Below are 17,512 nucleotides of genomic sequence, written 5' to 3' on the forward strand. Positions count from 1 at the left end.
TCCAGGAATTTAACTGTGATGATTAAATCAAGAACACAGTGACCTCAGGACGCCTTCAGCAGTCAGTGAAACAAAAATTAAATCTTGTTGAACAGCGGATTTCTGTTGCCTCTTGAGTTCTTGGAGTTAGTCTTAAGACTGTCTCTGTGAAGAGCTGTCTGCTGGCAGGGGTGAGAGGGGAGGGCTGTTTTGTTGGACAGCAAGCTGATGCCATTTTAAGGATAAAGCCTTGGCACCCACACTCTGCTGCAGGACTTTATTCTAATATACGCTACTTTTGTATAAGCTGTTCTCTGAAGGAGCAGTGAGGGGCATAACCTCCCTCAGTATTTGAAAGCTGTTCTGAATGTTTCAGGACAGGCAGATTCCATCGCAAGTATGAGTGTAATTACGCTGTTCGAGTAAGAAGTATGGGAGACAAGAAAAAATGCGGTGTGTCCCAGGTAAAATGAACAAGCCGAAATTCTTGCTTCTAGAAAAGCCAGTGCTGCTGTTTTGTGAACAGTGTAATGACGACTGCTGTTGTGTGAGACCATGCAGTTCAGTTCTCCAGCATGAAAAGTGGCAAGAGAAAGGAAAGTGCCATTACCGCTCTTCAAGGGAGCAGAAGGGGTAAGCAGGAACAGGTGAGAGGCTGGAACTGTGAGATCATCGGTTTGTAAGGAGCAGCCACAGTGTCCCCTGGTCTGTGCTGTCCATGAACAGGCACAGCTGCAGAGGATGCACACAGCAGGGATGCACCGTGCCAGCCCTGGCTGCTGTTAGCACTCCTGTAGGCAGGCAGCGGGTGCTCCGCAGCCAGACACACACAGGCTCCTTCCTGTTCTGTATAAACAGGTACCATTTATGATTTTATTTCATCATAACATACAGGTAATGCTCATGACACAATATGAGAAACTCACATCTCTCTGAACCATTTAAACACCTTCCATACACCAAAGATCATTATATTCATATTGAACATATACACATTCCCCCCTTACACCCTCCATTTTGCGTTCTGCCCCTCTAAAAACCATTTCCAGCATCATTCAGGTACAGTACACTACTGGAGAAGTGAAATAGGGCAGCACCCTGCACAGGATATTGATTTACGGCTTCCTCCTACAGGAACCTGTCCCCCAACACTCTGAGCCTACAGCTTTGATGCCTGCAGTGACTGCAGCACACTGGAAATCCCTAGGAGCCAGATATCCCAATTTCAGTCCCTCAGAAGGAGTCACCCACAACAACTGAAGCATACCTATGTGCATGTGTAGAGAGACTAGGACTCTCTACACACTCATGTGAGCGTGGGGACACTCACATGAGAACACAAAACCCAGGAAAATTCTGTTCCTGCCTGCAGGGATTTATTTGCGCTTACCCCATTAAGTGATTTAAATCAAAGAAAGCCATGGATCTTTACTGAAATCTGCCTGAGAGGAGCACAACTAAATGGTTGTGTATATATACACGCTCAGTGTGTATATATGCTGGAAACAGTCATAATGTAATTGCTTTCACTCGTTATGTAAACACAGCCAAGTGGCAGTATGCTTAACAAGCAGCTCCAGCCTGACCTACTTCACAGCACAGCGTTGGCTGCCCTTGCCTGCGCTGCCCTTCTTCCGGCACTTCACACACCTCACCAACACAGCCTCTAGGTTCAGCCCATCCTCTTGCTGCCTCTCTGTGTGTCTTTTGCACAATTTAGGATCAAGTTAATCAATGCTGTAGCTTTCAGTGCTATTTTATACAGTCCGCTGTAGGAAACTGTCACATCCTAGCCACAAAACAAAGATGAGATTTTCTCTGCTTTTCAATATAGTAAAACCTGAGATTTGAGTCACAAACTAGCTAAACTTACAGTAAAAAAAAAACAACACCCAAGCTGCTGACTTGAATTAGGGCTTCAGTTTGCCGCAGACAATTTTTTTTTAAAGCTGTTGGCCAGGGGTAGGTTTTTGTTACATGTGATTTACAGTTTTCAGCCGCCTGCACTGAAATTGGACAAAACAATATATTTCCCCCCACATCTGCGTTCTGTGGGGCCTCGGGGAAGCCCAAGCTAACACATGTGCAGCTTCCATCCCAGCACCAGGGGGAAGACGGAGCTCTGCACTGCGCATCTGCTCCCACTCCTTGCCCACTGCCAGCTCGGCACAGCGCTGTGCATGCACAGCAGCAGCTGACATACCACAAGAATGGCACGCTGCAGGGGAAGCAGCTGGTTCTCTGTCAAAAACAACACAAGGAGGCCGTGCCTCATCTCCCATGAAACACCTCGCTGGCAGTGGGGAAAAAACACCTCCTCACCCTGGCACATTCTTGGTTGGTGGAGATCAGAAAACAGAACGCTGGCCCGTGGCAGAGCAACTAGAGTCAATTGCAGCCAAATTCTGCATCAGCACACTGGGAAACCAGGACCCTAAGCTGGGACAGAGGACAGCAGCCAAAACTGAAGTTCCTTTGGATCTGCAAGTGCAGGAGGTGAGCAGGCTTTCCATTAAAGCTGTCTTCTCAAACTCTTGTTTCTTTCCCACTGCATAATGAGATGGGACTTTGGAGTTCCCCTTTCTGTATTCCCTGGACACATGAACAGATCTCTTTCTCAAATGAAGTCAGCAAACCTGAAACGGGCATCTGCCTCAGAGTCCTCAGTCTGGGTGAAGATGGTGGGGGGGAAAAAAAACAAAACCACGAATCACTCTCATCCCACACGTAGACTGGAGCAGGGTATGAAAAACAGGCCTGTAAGGTAGCCCTCAGTTCAGAACAAAACCCCAGCCCACCGGAGCTTACAACCCCTTTTTTCTAGAGCCATCTGTTGAATTGTTAATTGTCCAGAAGAGGGCTTTGTGGCATTGTACTAGCCACTTCTCTGTCATCTTAAGTGGTAACTGCTCCATTACAGCTTAGAAGCCAAACTGTCCCTCTCCCAGAAGCCAGCTTAATAGCAGAAATACAAACACTGCTTATTTTATGTTTCAAAAGAATGGGGGAAATGGCCACAAATACAGATCACTTGTCTTAAGAATTACTGCTAGGCCAACTGAAACACTTGTGCGTAGACAGCTTTAAAAAAAATCCAACGTGGCTAGTTGTTATTGTTCACATTGCTTACCAACTGACTACCGGCATCCGGCAGCCATAAAGCCCTAGTTTGTTATATTTTTGAGGTACTGGTTTCTTCTCTGAAGCAGCTCTCTAGAAAATCACCTAAAGCCTATCCATTAGAACAATAGTTACACCAGTATTTACATTTGTCTGAATTGTCTTTTCAGACCAGCCTTGCTGCAACCAGTCCCTAGTTCCTTTGGAATCACTCCCAGCCTCCTTTCTCCTCAGGTCTCCTTCCAGAGGTTGGCTCAGCGTCAGAGCTAAGGTGCACTGGTGAGGACTTGGGGCTTGAGGAGGGGAGAATAAAACTAGCTTTGATGGGTAGGAGCGTGTTTCAGTGGAAGCAGAGAAATGGTCTGGTACCAAGAGAGTTTCCTTTCTGAAAACATTGAAAGGATGTGCAATCCATTGCACGTAATTGCTTCCTGTGTCAGGGGAAAATCTTTGAAATGTTCTGCCCTTCTCCAGGATGGGAGGAGAAGACCCCAATGGTAGGCTCAGTCTCCTCGTGCGGATGTTCTCTTGTTGCCTTGCTCTATCAATCTAGTCACTGTGCTCCCACCAAAGCTCCATGTCTCCTCCCTCCCCCTTCTGCACAGGGTTTGTCCTTTTCAGACCTGCAGGGATCTGGAGGGGGAGCGCCTCCACTACAGTCACACTAGTCCACCACTCCTCAGGACACTTCAATGATTTCCATGCTGCCCGAAAAGCTCGACTGACTGCCCACCTTCCCCAGTTCTTCTCTGGATCTGTTGTCCGATATGATGCTTTCCCCAAACTCCATCTGGCAGCTTCTGCGTTTAAACTGCTTTTCAAAAGAACTCTCCTCGTGCCAGCTCCTCCTGGAGTCTCCGCGGTTGCCCTGCTTCGTCCTCCTGCGCACAGCACAGGCTTGCTCGCAGCCCGTGGGCAGCTGGCTGCAGCTGTAGGCAGAGTAGGCAGCACTGTTCCCATAGATGGCAGAGGCAGAGTAGAAATGTGAGGACTCGGCTGCAAAGTACCAGCTGTTGGTAAGGGATGGGGCTGATGTCTGAGGAGCCAAGATGTCTGAGTGCCAGCCTTTGAGGCCCAGCCCAGCCGCAGATTTCGCCAAGTGCTGCTGGCTGGTGGAGAGCCCAAACAAGAAGTTCGTTCGGTAGTTGTCTTCCATGCTCCCGCTCCGGTGCAGCGGGTACAGGAGCGCCCGCTGAGTGACTGCACTGCTGCTGGATCTCCCCATGTGCCGCTTGCTCTGGTTATCCAGCTGCCAGGCATTCTGGGGCTTCTTTGGAGGGTTTGCTTCCTCTTTATCAGGGCTGGCTTCTGGGGTCTGCTCTGAGACCTCCTGCACAGGGGAGAACTGACACAGCTTGCTGCTTCCCTCTAAAGCTGTTGCATGTTTATAGTACTCCAGGGTGTCTTCGGAGGAGGTGAAGCCCTGCACTGATGCAGTCACACAGCTGCTAGTGGCAGAGTAGGACACAGATTTGATATCCAGTGAAAAGGAGCGCTTCAGCCGGTTACTGTCTTCTACCTTATCTAGGGAGACGTGCAGCCCATTTATGCCCTGTACCAGTGGGCTGTCCTCCAGCGAGGGCAAGTGAGTGCATGGCATGTTGCCGGGGTCTGCGGGCTTCGGTTCTACGATCTCTGAGGTAGCAGTGATGCAGAGCTGACTCGTGGCGAGGCTGCTCTGCCCCCCCTCTGGCACCAGCACGTGCTCGCCGCTTTTCTCCAAGTGCAGAAGTTTCAGCTTGCTGATGTGTCCAGGCTGACCGCTCTGGTTCTTGATTTTTTTCTCAAAGTCCAAAAGCTGGCCCAGAAAGTTGAAGTTGGGAGAAATGGTCGGCCTTTTTTCTTTCACAAATCTGGAAAGAGAAGAACAAATTATTTTAAGAACTTGCTGCTCAGACTTGAAATAACAGTTAGAGCACTCATCCTAAGGTTAGCAGCCTAATACTCGTCAGGATGCTTCGCCTGAGGTTCTGACAAGCATGGATAACTTAAGAATGGAAAAGAGACAGCTTTTATGCAATGTAATGATGGGTTCTCTCAACTCTTTATTACCTAAAGGCAGCTAAAGATGGAGGAACGAAAGCTTTCAGTTTACCTCTTTATGGTGTCTACAGCAAGGTTTGAAGAAATTGTTTATTTTACTGTGTCATTGCTATTTTTGGTCTCTGGCTGAATCTAAGAGCTCCTCCAGTGTTGAGAACAGCGCCGAAGCAGAAAGCAGAGCACTTGTCCCCACTGTCTGAGTGGCTGGAATCCCATACTTCTTTCTCCTCTCTCTTCCATGCCATCAGCGCTTCCTGTCCTGTTTTACCTTTGTCAAGAGATTGCTCTCATGAATGCTGACCTTGCACAGCAAATGCCAGTCACTTCTGCCATACTCTGATATTGACCACTGATGTGATCATCAAAAAGAAAAATGAGCAAATGCAGAATTAAAAAATCATTCAGCCTGTGTTCGACAGTAAAAGAGTAACAGCGTCACCGAATCCACGTAATAAGTATTCTCCAGTCCTGAAGGAAACAGCCTAACTCTCATACTTATGCAGTCATGCACTTTGAATATGAACAACCTGCAAGACATAACTTCAGAACATGTTCCTGAATCAGGACTGCACATGAATGAAAAACTTCAGTATTGAAGTCACATTGTGTAATTCAGAATTAAATATGGCAGGAGACTTTGCCTGATTTGTAGTGCAGCTAAAAAAGTTTGTATTTTTACTGACTGTAAAAGAGGAGGCTGTCCAAATCCCTCTTTTCTTTTTTTCCCTTCCCATTCCTGAGCGGTGAAGGTAGCAGATGACAAGGGAATTAACAGGAGAAGAGAGCTTGAATAGCTAAACCTACTGCAATCACACACATAACGAAGAAATCAAATATTATTAAAGGCAGCAAATCTCTCTGGTGACACATGCAAAAAGTGAGTGTGTGGTTTTTAAAAAATGGCATGAGAAGAATTCTAAGGTGTACTCATGCGTATACATACACGGGGGCGTAAATGCAAGCACACGACAATACAAAAAAGAAGGGTTTTGTGGTTTTTTTTGACGTTGCAACAACTTCAAGGACACCAAGTTTTTTGAACACAGCAGGCACTGTTATTTTTTGCTAATCATCTGAATAGGAGCGAATAGTCAAGCTGATGTTATGACCTGCAAGAGCAGATTGCACAAAGTGATGGTGGAAATTTCCACTATGAAGAGCAACCCCATTCCCTCAACTTTTCTCTCCTCCCACTCCAAAATATAAGACAGTTTTAACTTTAAAACTAGCTTTTTTTAACTTGAAAAAGGCATCAAGAAAGTCTCCTTGATCCCTTCTGCCAAGTTACAAGGCTTTGCAAAACTTGTCATTTCAAAATGCACGCCTTTTCTTATTGAAAAATATGCAAAATATTTAAATGGTGATGTTTGTTTCCCTTGCATAGTCCACTCTACAAATCAAACAAAAGATGAAAATAGTGTATTTCCTCAGATCTTTCATTTCAAGTAACATTTAGCGTCACCTTGTATTTTTTTAGAAGTTCCAGACAAACATTTTATCTAATACCTTTCATTAAACCAGAAAAAGTACTTTCCTTTTAAGCTTTGCTAGCTAAAGATTCCAAACCAGTAAGTGAAATGTGCTGCAGACCTTTCTCACTAAATCATATCAAAGGAAATACATTAAAATAAAGTCAAAGTTTCACAGTAGTTGTTCAGCATTTACAGTGCAAAGAAAAAAAAAAAGGTCAAGGATGTGTCATGGAAAGAACAAAGAAGCACTTCTTGCTCAGTGAAAGCTCACTGAGGTGTGCCTTTAAGAGGCGTTCAGTACTGTACAGCTCTCACCTCCAGACCTGCAGTCTGGGATCAGACCAGCTGCTCAGGGAATCAAGCTCATGCCTTGCACAGTAACCGTCTGCATCCAGCAGTGCATCTACTGTCTCTCGCTGTGTCCCTCTGAAGTTTCACCTCTGCTTCTTAACAAGCCAAACCTACTTCATCATACCCAACTAACCAAACAGTCAGTAAGCAGTGGCAGAAATCTTTCTGCAGATTGTTAAATGCTATGGGGGACATCTGCAGCTCTGGCACCTCTTACATGGAAGAGATGGCATTTCTTACATGCCATAAGCAACTTAAAAGAACGTGTCCCATGAAAACTGTTCATCTTTCTGTTCCCACCTCTGTTTTTAGAGATAGTGCTAGCAAACACAACAGTGATTTGGAAGGTGCTCCTCTCAAGCTGCTCCAGCACAATTATTCAAACTGCTTCTGTGTGACGCACGTAATGGAGGTGCGTCAGCTCTGCCAATTAGCCTGCAAGGTCTGTCAAGGAGGAAGGCAGCGTTTCCTGTGCTATGCAGGAACAAAAAGAAGTTTGTCAGCTGAAACAGAGAAGCTGTGGTAAACTGCAGTCAAGTCAAGTCATGTGGAATGTAGTGTTCACAATACAAGTACAGAAATACTGTGATTTGAAGGTGGAAAAAGTGTGTGAGGGGGTTCCCTCAAGAATTCCCTAATCCCACATAGTGCTTATACCTGAAAACACTTTGTCCAAGAGTTTTTGTTGGAAATTAACAGCAACAAAGTTGCTTCCTTAATTCATATGCGTTTTACTTGCAGGCACTTCTTTGAGAGCATTAGCAAGTGCCAAACTGAAGTAAATAAATCCAGCCTAGCATTTGTCAGAAACGGGATTATAAATATCCTCAGTTCTCATTCTTTCTCCATTTCATTCTCTCTTCAGCTTGCAAGACAGTGTTCTGTATGATATATCTGTGTACATATAGGTACAAATGCGGTTTAAATTTCATTTATTTGCCTACTCAGAGCAAAGGCCAACATCAGCACTTTGAATGAACATTTGGTGCACAATGTCTGCACACAACCACTCATTTGTTTATGGTGGAAGCCTACATTTAAAGCAAGAATGCCTACAGGCCAATGAGCTACATCATAAAGTAACACGCCTGCTTCTGCACTTGGTCATACAACCTTTTACCGCTTCAAAAACAGGCTGCCAGACACAAGAATTAACATGAAGGGAAACTTTCTCCTTACCTGTAAGCTTCATCTAAGGACATATCCATTCTCTTCATGATGTATGCAATAGCGATTGTGGCAGAACGAGATATTCCAGCTAAGCAGTGCACTAACACACGGCCATTTGATGCTTTTGCTTTTTCTGCATACCAAAGAAATCAGCAGCATTATATTATGATGAAAACTTTGCAAGGAAAGCAATGTTATCTTGAAATTGTTCAGAACTTCCAAAAATGGCTGCCAATTACAGATTTCATGGAAGCTTTGAACAACAATTATTTCTTTTCTCAATCGCTGCATTCAGTATAGAAAAAACACATGACTACACAGAGGAAATGCACTGCAGTTACAGCATGCTGCATTTACTTTAACATGCACATAAACAACCCCCATCTAGATTTCTGGGAAAGCTGACTGTTCCATCACAAACACTTGCTTTTTGCTTGTATGTAAGATTAGAAACGACTTGGCCAGTTTATCTGTTAGCTTACTGCTCAAAGACAGGATCTGTATGTCTAATTTTCTAATTCACTCTCTGCAGGCATATATCACACATCTAGCAGGTTGCCAGAAAGCAAAGCTGTGCTCTTAAAAAGTGTCTTTGTTCTGTAAGTGCTGGAACACGCAGTGGCAGAATCTCCCTTCTTTGGTTACTTTGGTTCTGTGCTTATGAAGTGATGGTGATCGTATATGCAGATCCTTAGGGTATTTTCATACCACCCAGAAAGAATTCAGGTCTTCTCCAGCCAAAATTGGAGGCAGACACACAGAGTAATCCAGAAAGTGTTTTAGAGAGCCAATATAAAGTTTCTTCTCACCTATAAAATCAACTGATTTATCCAACCAAGGCAAAATCTTCTCACAAAAGCTGTCATTCACAGGCACTCTCAAAAAATGGGATTCTGGAATGAAATCGGGCTTTGGACAAGTATTACTGGCATTTAGTACATATCCAATATCATTCTGCTGGATCATCTCCTATGAAAGAGAAAGATTAAAAGCAGATCAGTCAAAAAATGCCTTTGGAGCACTACGAAGAAATCATGAGCTCAAATGTACATAAGAAGAAGGGGCACTGTTTTTTGAAAAAGATCACTGTTAAGCCTTTGACTATTCAGACAGCTTTTAATGAGACGTCCGGAATGTTCAAGTAGCCTATGAACTGCAAATTTTAGAAGAACAAAATTAACAACAGAAATAATGGCAGAATACCATCTGTTCCTAGGAAGCATCACTTCCAAGAGAATCAGTTTGGGTTTTTTGCTACTTTGGTTTAAATTCTCACCCTGCACAATGACAACATAAACATTTCCCATGTGCAGTTTGCTGACCTGAATACATGTGCTGAGGATCACTTATCCCAGATGAGATTTTCCCATCACAGATAATAAGAAATGTGAAATGAAACTGATGCTTCCTGCAGTCACCTCTTCAAGTACCCAGGACTTCTTTATTTCAAAGGCAAGGTGTGAAATTCGTTCGAAACCAAGACCTTGACGTAGGCTGCTTCTGTGCAGCACTAACTGCAGTTTTATGGTCTGAGATTGCCCCTATTTCAGTTTTCAGTCTTTAGTCCTCCAGAATTGTCACAGGAACAAGAAAGGACTCAAAGCATGCAATCAGCTGGGCCTTTTAAGTAAAATGATTATCATGGTTGCAAAATAAACAAACAAATGTTGCATCTTGCTATGTTCTTTGTATTTAGAATTGTGTCACAAAGCAGCCTTTGATGCAGCAGGCACTTTGGTACCTGAGTACTAGAAACAACTGCTAGGTCACTCCACAGAACGTCCACCCAATCTCCTTAAAGTAAGGACCTTGCCACAGAAAAGTAAGCAATTTAATGTATTCATTATCAAACCACTATTCTGTTACAGGTATGATGTGGTAAGCAGTGACAGTAGCTGTACAGATACTTGTAAGGCGAAATCTTTTGCCAGATTTTGATTTAAACCAAACACAAAAAAGAAGGAAAAAAAAAACACCAAAAAACAAAAAACCCAGAATTCTGATTGTAATTCTTTAGCTTTTACAGCAGTTATATTAAAAAGTACAATTATGCCAAACAAGGAGCAATAGCAAGAGGAGAAACAGGGACACGGCAGTATGTCTGAAGTATCTATCTTGTTCAAGTCAGGTTAAATAAACTGTAATGTTTACTACACAGGTACACTGTGTGTACGTTGTGGTGTGTATGTAGAAGGGCTGAACACAGGCACACATATATATAGGCAAGCATAAATTAAATTTGCAGTGAGAAGCGCTGGAAAGCTGATGAATTTGGAATTTGATTACTCAAATAGGAATTAAAAGGCTGCAGACACTAAGTCTGAAAGTACTGAGCCAAAAAGACACCCAGAAATGTGTTAGTACTCATCTTTGAGACCAAGCCTGAAGAAAGAAGTTACGCTCCTTCTGTTCTAAAGTATCAATAAATCCTTATGCAGCACACTGTAATACAATAACCATAACAGTGTCTTCACTGTAAGGCACCCAAGAGGAAGAAGTGCATTATGATGGAAGGAAAATCCAGAAATCCTAGTACTAACAGCTTTGTGAAAAGAAGATAAATGCTCATTTGTCAGCTTATTTACATTTTATGATTTGTTTAATCTTAGAATTAATGACACCCTACACTGTTAGTTTGTTCCAGGAAATAAAATCCAGGTCTGGAAGAAAAAAAAACAATAACATGATGGTTATGTAAGGAGCAAAGCAGAACCTTACAGCTCAAATGCTGGTACAAAATTTGTGATGTAAGCAGAAAACTTGAGTTTGTCTTATTTTCTCAAATCTGAACATCAACAAAGATGAGCAAAGCAGCCTCTTGCAATGCCATCTGATATCAATAGTCAACAATATATCAAAGACTGAGACCCAGAAAGTGAAATGGGCTTCTTTATCAACTACAGTAAAAGAGAACTGATAATGGTGAAACAAGTACACTTTTTGCAAATACATGTATTTAGATAAAGCAACACCATTGATCACCAGATTGTTAAACAACACATTGGAAAGCTGGTTCAGAAACTCCATGAGGTTCTTAGTGCTTTGTCACTGCAGAGAATGGTACAGACATTTTCAGAATTAAGCATTTAAAAATAAATTTCTTAAGCAAAAACATAAGTAATCTCCTAATTATTTTCTGAAGCCATCATTAACTGTCCTCAAGGACACAACCCAAACATTTGCATTTGCTTGTTTTTCATACATAAATCATTATCAGTAGAGGTAGTAGTGGCAAACAGCATCAGTGTTCTAAAAGGTCACGTTACAGGACAATCTGTTCAAGACAAATTTCCCCCCCTCATGCACTCAGAGATTATCCTCTAAAAGATCTGAAAAGTTTACCTCATCTTGACAAACCATGCTGAAAATTCACATCTTTCAATTACTGTGCTCAACTGAATTGCAAATAGAGGGTTTTTGCAAGTATTTTAGACATTTAGGTTTTAGGGAAATCAGTATGTCTGGTCAGTAGTGAGATAATGGGACCTCACAGGTAGCATCTGAAGGCAAAAGTACAGTCAGTGCGAACAACCATATTTTACAGTGCTGGGAATCTTGCTTGAATTTTCTAGAAAAGTATTTTTAAAAATCTGAACTTGAATTCAAGTCACTATTATCATCTTCACACAATGCTGACTTCTTACTGTCCCCAGGAACTGACGTAAGCAGTTAGGTCATGAAACTTGAGCACATGAACTTAACCACTTACCATCTTCTTGACTGTCATAATGGAGACAGACCTCTGCTACTGATGACTGGTTTTTCTTTTTCACTCTCTCCTTTTGAATGTGCTTCACTTCCCAGCTTTTATATCATGTATTGGTAGTTCTGAGCATTCTGTGTATTGAGAAGCATCCTGCTTGCTCTTCCTAAAAGCCTTGTGTAGCATCCAGGCTACTCACAAAGCGAAGTGTGGAAGGAAGAGCAGCAGAAATTACAAGCCACATGGAGCATCTTTCTGCCCTTGGCATTTCTACAGTCGTGATCTCAAGCTATCACTGTTTTTGAGTTGGATCTCAAGAAACTAATTAAAATAGGAAATGTGGAGTTACCAATAGATGGGACAATACCAAATGCATTCTGAGAGGTAGGTTCATTTGTTCCCACAGCTGTACCAACATTTAAGCCAGGAGCCACTTAAGTCTTTCCACTCACAGTCACCAAAACTGACTGCATGAGATGAGGTACCAAGACTCCATTTGAGTTACTAAGGTCCATTTCAGTGCAGTGAACAAGTAACATGCTCAGAATAAAGAATTGCCTGTTACTTTTATCATGTATGAAAATTGTACAAGCAAATATGAAATCATAAAATGTATATTTGTCCTAAAAACAGATAAGAAATTTACGAGATGAAGAAGTACAAATCTGTCCAACTCCCATGGGTCTTACATTAATTCTAAAGTATATACAACTGCAGCTGTGATGGACAAATGTTGATATAATATCAAGACTGTAAACTGATGGGCATGGGAGACACCACCAAGTGTCTACTCTCTTGTAGAGTGCTCTGCTACACTCAGGGCTTACCAGTGGCAGTTGTGGTTTTTGACTACTCTAGTTCTATAACGAAATTCCTGACCACCACTACCACTTGGATTGCTTTCCTGAGGAGGCCCATGTACCATGCTGATGCATAACATCTACTTACAGGAATCAGTTTACTGCAAGTAAAGGGAACATCCTCTTTCATCTCTGGGGATTATTCACTCAAGAGCCACAGCACGAGAGTTCCAGTCATTCCCCCAGATGCTGTGGCATGTCCCTGGCCACACTGGAAAATAAGGGTCCTTCTCTCTCCCAGACCTACGATAGCACTTACCACTCATGTATTGAAACAAACAACATCAAAGTGTCTGATTTGCTACCACTTAAAGCAGAATTTATTTATTTTTTAATTTACTTGGTTTACCTGTTGTCTTTTATCTGAGGATGACAAACCATTTTTGAAGTAAGAAAAATAGTAAGAAAAATAAGTCATTTTGACATCCATCTTAAGTGAATCAGGTCTGAACTGCTGACTTGCTGTCTGGCACCAAAGTTGCTGAAGATCTTAAAGGATGAGATATATACAAAGACTGCTGATGGTCCTTTGTATTCTTTTTTTTTTTTTTTTTTTTTGTATGTTCCTTAAAAGCACACATATCTTCTAAATGATTCCCTGTTAGTCAAAAACCCCATTATAAATTGTGGAATATCCCAAAATAGCCTTTTAAAAGCAAGACTGGGATGGACTGAAAAGTAGAAGAAACCCATGAGAATATGATAAAGTATATAATTGACTGATGGAATATCCCAAGTTGGAAGGGACTTACAAGGATCACTGAGTCCAATTCCTAGCTCCGCACAGGACCAACCAAAAATCAGACCATGTGTCTGAGAGCACTGTCCAAACATTTCTTGAACTCCTGAAGCTTGTGCCTATGGTCACTGTCCTTGGGAACCTATTCCAGTGCCTGACAACCTTCTCAGTGAAGAACTTTTTTCTGATATCCAACCTGAACTTCCCTTGTTACAACTTTATCCCTTTCCCTCCGGTTCTATCGCTGATCACCAGAAAGACATCAGCGTCTGCCCCTCTGGTCCCCTCATGAGGAAGTTGTAGGCTGTGATGAGGTCTTCCCTCAGTCTCTTTTTCTCTGGCCTGAATAAATCAAGGGACTTCAGGTGTTCCTCATGTCTTCCCCTCCAGACTCTACAGCATTTTTTTAGTCCTTCTTTGAGCAGATTCTAGTAGTTTTATATCCTTTCATCAATTGGATCTTAAGAAAATGATCAATTTTTAGGACTATTATGGTAGTTTCAATCTTTAGCTTTATACATGGATAAAAGGCACATATGTAAACACTTAAAGAAAATACTGAAAAACAGACAATCTTTATTTTGTGACATCATAGCTACTAATACAGTTGTATAAATATCCAACATATGCCAAAACAAACTAGTTGGTGCTATACACAATAAACTACCTGGCCTACTGTAATGGCAGATTTAATAGCTTGCTGTTGGTTGGCAGGTTACTGAGGAAGGTATGACATCAACTTCTCCATGAGGAAGGAGAGAGAGGAAATCAATTAGATGGACAGTATAATATTTGTTCTCATCAAGATTGCTGTGTGCAAGCCGTGGAAGGCTACAGAATCACAGAATCACCAAGGTTAGAAAAGACCTACAAGATTATCCAGTCCAGCCATCCACCTGTCATCAATATTTCCTTCTAAACAAAGTCCCTCAGTACAACATCTAAATGTTTCTTGAACACCTCCAGGGTTGGTGACTCTACCACCTCTCTGGGCAGCCCACTCCAGTAGCTGTCCACTCTTTCAGAGAATTATTTCCCAATGTCCAACCAGAATCTCCCCTGGAACAACTTGAGGCAATTCTCTCTAGTTCTATCTCTAGTTGTTTGAGAGAAGAGGCCCTCAGCAGCCCCTCATAACACTTGTGATGCAGACCCCTCACCAGCTTCATCGCCCTTCTCTGAACACACTCCAGGGCCTCAATGTCTTTCTTGTAGTGAGGGCCCCAAAACTGAACACAGTACTCAAGGTGAAGCCTCACCGGTGCTGAGTACAGAGATGATCACTTCTGTGCTCCTTCTGGCAACACTATTTCTGATACAACCCATGATGCCATTGGCCTTCTTGGCCACCTGGACACACTGCTGGCTCATGTTCAGTTGAGCATCGATCAATAACTCCAGGTCCATTTCCTTTACACAGTCTTCCAGCCGCTCTGCCCAAGCCTGCAGAGTTGCCTGGGGTTGTTGTGGCCAAAGTACAGGACCCAGCACTTGGTCTTGTTGAACTTCATCTCAGTGGCCTCAGCCCAGTATTCAGCCTGCCCAGATCCCTCTGTAGGGCCTTCCTACCCCCAGGAAGATTGATACTTCCCCCCAACTTGGTGTCATCTGCAAACTTACTGAGTGTGCACCCAATGTCCTCACTCAGGTAATCAATAAAGATATTAAACAGGACAGGTCCCAACACTGACCCCTGGGTAACACCACTCGTGACCAGTCACCGGCTGGATTTACCTCTATTCACCAACTCTCTTTGGGCCCACAATCCAGCCAGTTCTTTACCTAGCAAGTTCTTTACTCCTATCACTTAGATCTACTTCAGATGTTCTACACTGCAATGATACAGTATGACAGAAGCACGGATAGACAAAGAGATTATATACTCATCAGCATAGCATGCAGAATGCTCACCTTGTTGAGGACATCCCGCTGACACCCCAGATAGAGATGAGGCAGAATCCTGGTTGGGCCAATGTTAGAGACTGGTAGACAGGGTTGAGAAATGCAAGTAGGGACAAGCGTGGATTTTCCTTCACAGAGACCAGGGAAACAGCTGGAGAATTCAGCAAATCCACCTGTGAGAGGCATAGTATGTATATTATTTACATGCATCAGTGCCCATACCAATTCTCAAAAAGCAGTAGTTATTGTATGACATTGAGAGGCACAAAGGGCCAGCAGCCTTCACAGAGGAACTTGTACAGCTGTATGCAAACCTCGTCCATAGGTACCATGAGTGTGCACAACCATTCATTAGAATGCAAGGCTTGGCTTTGTATTCCAACACTGGTTAAAATGTTTATTTATTTCTCTCTTCATTATCAGACTTTTTGATGCTTCTTCCCTCTTGAAAAGGTTTGTAGAACTGAGAGTTTTAAAAGAAAACAAAACCCCACAACACCCACAACACAAGAAGCACACACACTTTCGCCTTTCTGCCCCAGCAAACTGTTTTCTGAAGAACTTTTCCTCTTTTATTATGTCTATAATTAGACTACACATAGGAGAAATTGTGTTTACTCTATTGGTAAAAGCACCAACATGTAGAATTAACATTTGCTTTTAGAATTCTGCACAATTATTTTCTATGCTGATTAAAAATTAATATATCCAACACACTGCAAGGAACTTCATGCTTAAAAACCAAACCAAGCCAAGGCTTCTCCGTCTCATGAGTGGGAGTTGAACAGGAGGAGATTACAGGGGAAGATGGACTTCCCTGGCAAAACAAAAGTCTCTGCATTCCTCTGACTGCTAGATGGTTCTTCATTTGCACTAGTTACGGTATTAGGCCCTATCCATACAACAACTCCACAACGTTTTCATTATCATTTCTCACCACTCAGGAAAACTACAGTGGAATGACTGATAACACATTTAAATCCTGTGATGACAATGGCTTTCAGGTGGCAGAATGGCACCATTGGTGCGAAACATGTTCAACTTAGAAAAGAGGAGACTAAGGGGAGACCTCACAGCAGCCTGCAGCTTCCTCATGAAGATCTCTTCTCTGTAATCCTCCTGGTAGCTATGCTAAGGCGTACAAAAGAGAGAGAGATGTAATGAGATAACCAGCATGGCTTCAACAAGGGCAGGTCCTGCCTGACCAACCTTGTTGCTTTCTATGATGACATAACTGTGTCAGTGGACAAGGGATAAGCCACTTTAGTAAGGCTTTCAACACAATCCCAGTAAAATCATTCTCTCCAAACTGAATAGGTGGATTGTTCAATGGATGAGGAACTGGTTTCAAAATTTTACCTAGGGAGTGGTGTCAATGGCTCAGTGTCCAAGTGGAGATGAGTGACAAGTGTTATCCCTCAGAGGTCAGTACTGGGACCAGTGCTCTTTAACATCTTCATCAATGACAACAACAGTGGGATTGAGTGTACCCTCAGCAAGTTTGCAGATGATTCTAAGCTGTGTGGTGCAGTTGACATACCCAAGGAACAAGATGGCATTCAGAGACTTAAACTGCTCAAGGAGTGAATCCTGGAGAACCTCATGAGGTTCAACAAAGCCAAGCACAAGGTCTCGTACCTTGATCACAGCAACTCCTGCTATCAGTACAAGCTGGGGGATGTAGGGATGGAGCACAGCCCTGCTGAAAAGGACTTGGGGTTCTGGTGGAATGAAAGCTGGACATGAGCCAGCCCTTGCAGCTCAGAAAACCAACCATATCCCAGGCTACATCAAAAGAAGTGTAGTCTGCAGGTTGATGGAGGGGATCCTACTCCTCTACTCTGCTAGTGAGACCTCACCTGGAGTACTGCATCCAGATTTGGAGTCCTTAGTACAGGAGAGACATGGACTTGTTAAAGCACATCCAGAGGAGGGCCATAAAAATGATCCAAGGATGGAACACCTCTCCTGTGAGGACAGGCTGAAAGAGCTGGGGCTGTTCAGCCTGGAGAAGAGAAGGCTCCAGGGAGACCCGATAGTGGCCTTTTAGTATCTAAAGGAGGGGCTACAAGAAAGAAGGGGACAGACTCTTTAGCAGGGTCTGTGGTAATAGGACAAGGGAATACACTTTCAAACTGAAAGAAGGGAGATTTAGACTGGATATAAAGAAGAA

At 42.9% G+C, this 17,512-nt stretch overlaps 1 protein-coding gene across 4 annotated transcripts in view; it reads right to left on the reverse strand.

Moving 5' to 3' along the window:
* Positions 1-823: 823 nt before the first annotated feature.
* Positions 824-17,512, reverse strand: part of DUSP16 (dual specificity phosphatase 16) — a 70,744-nt gene continuing 54,055 nt past the window's right edge. For all 4 annotated transcript variants that reach the window (XM_048952883.1, XM_048952897.1, XM_048952907.1 and 1 more), the window contains 4 exons: positions 15,349-15,512; positions 8,945-9,104; positions 8,145-8,268; positions 824-4,952 (listed from right to left, as the gene is read on the reverse strand). In XM_048952883.1, the coding sequence (XP_048808840.1) occupies positions 3,779-4,952; positions 8,145-8,268; positions 8,945-9,104; positions 15,349-15,512 (1,622 nt within the window). In that variant the 3' untranslated portion in view covers positions 824-3,778. The remainder of the gene's footprint in view (positions 4,953-8,144; positions 8,269-8,944; positions 9,105-15,348; positions 15,513-17,512) is intronic.

The sequence above is a fragment of the Lagopus muta genome, chromosome 1 (assembly GCF_023343835.1).
Source record: "Lagopus muta isolate bLagMut1 chromosome 1, bLagMut1 primary, whole genome shotgun sequence".
Lineage (NCBI taxonomy): Eukaryota > Metazoa > Chordata > Aves > Galliformes > Phasianidae > Lagopus > Lagopus muta.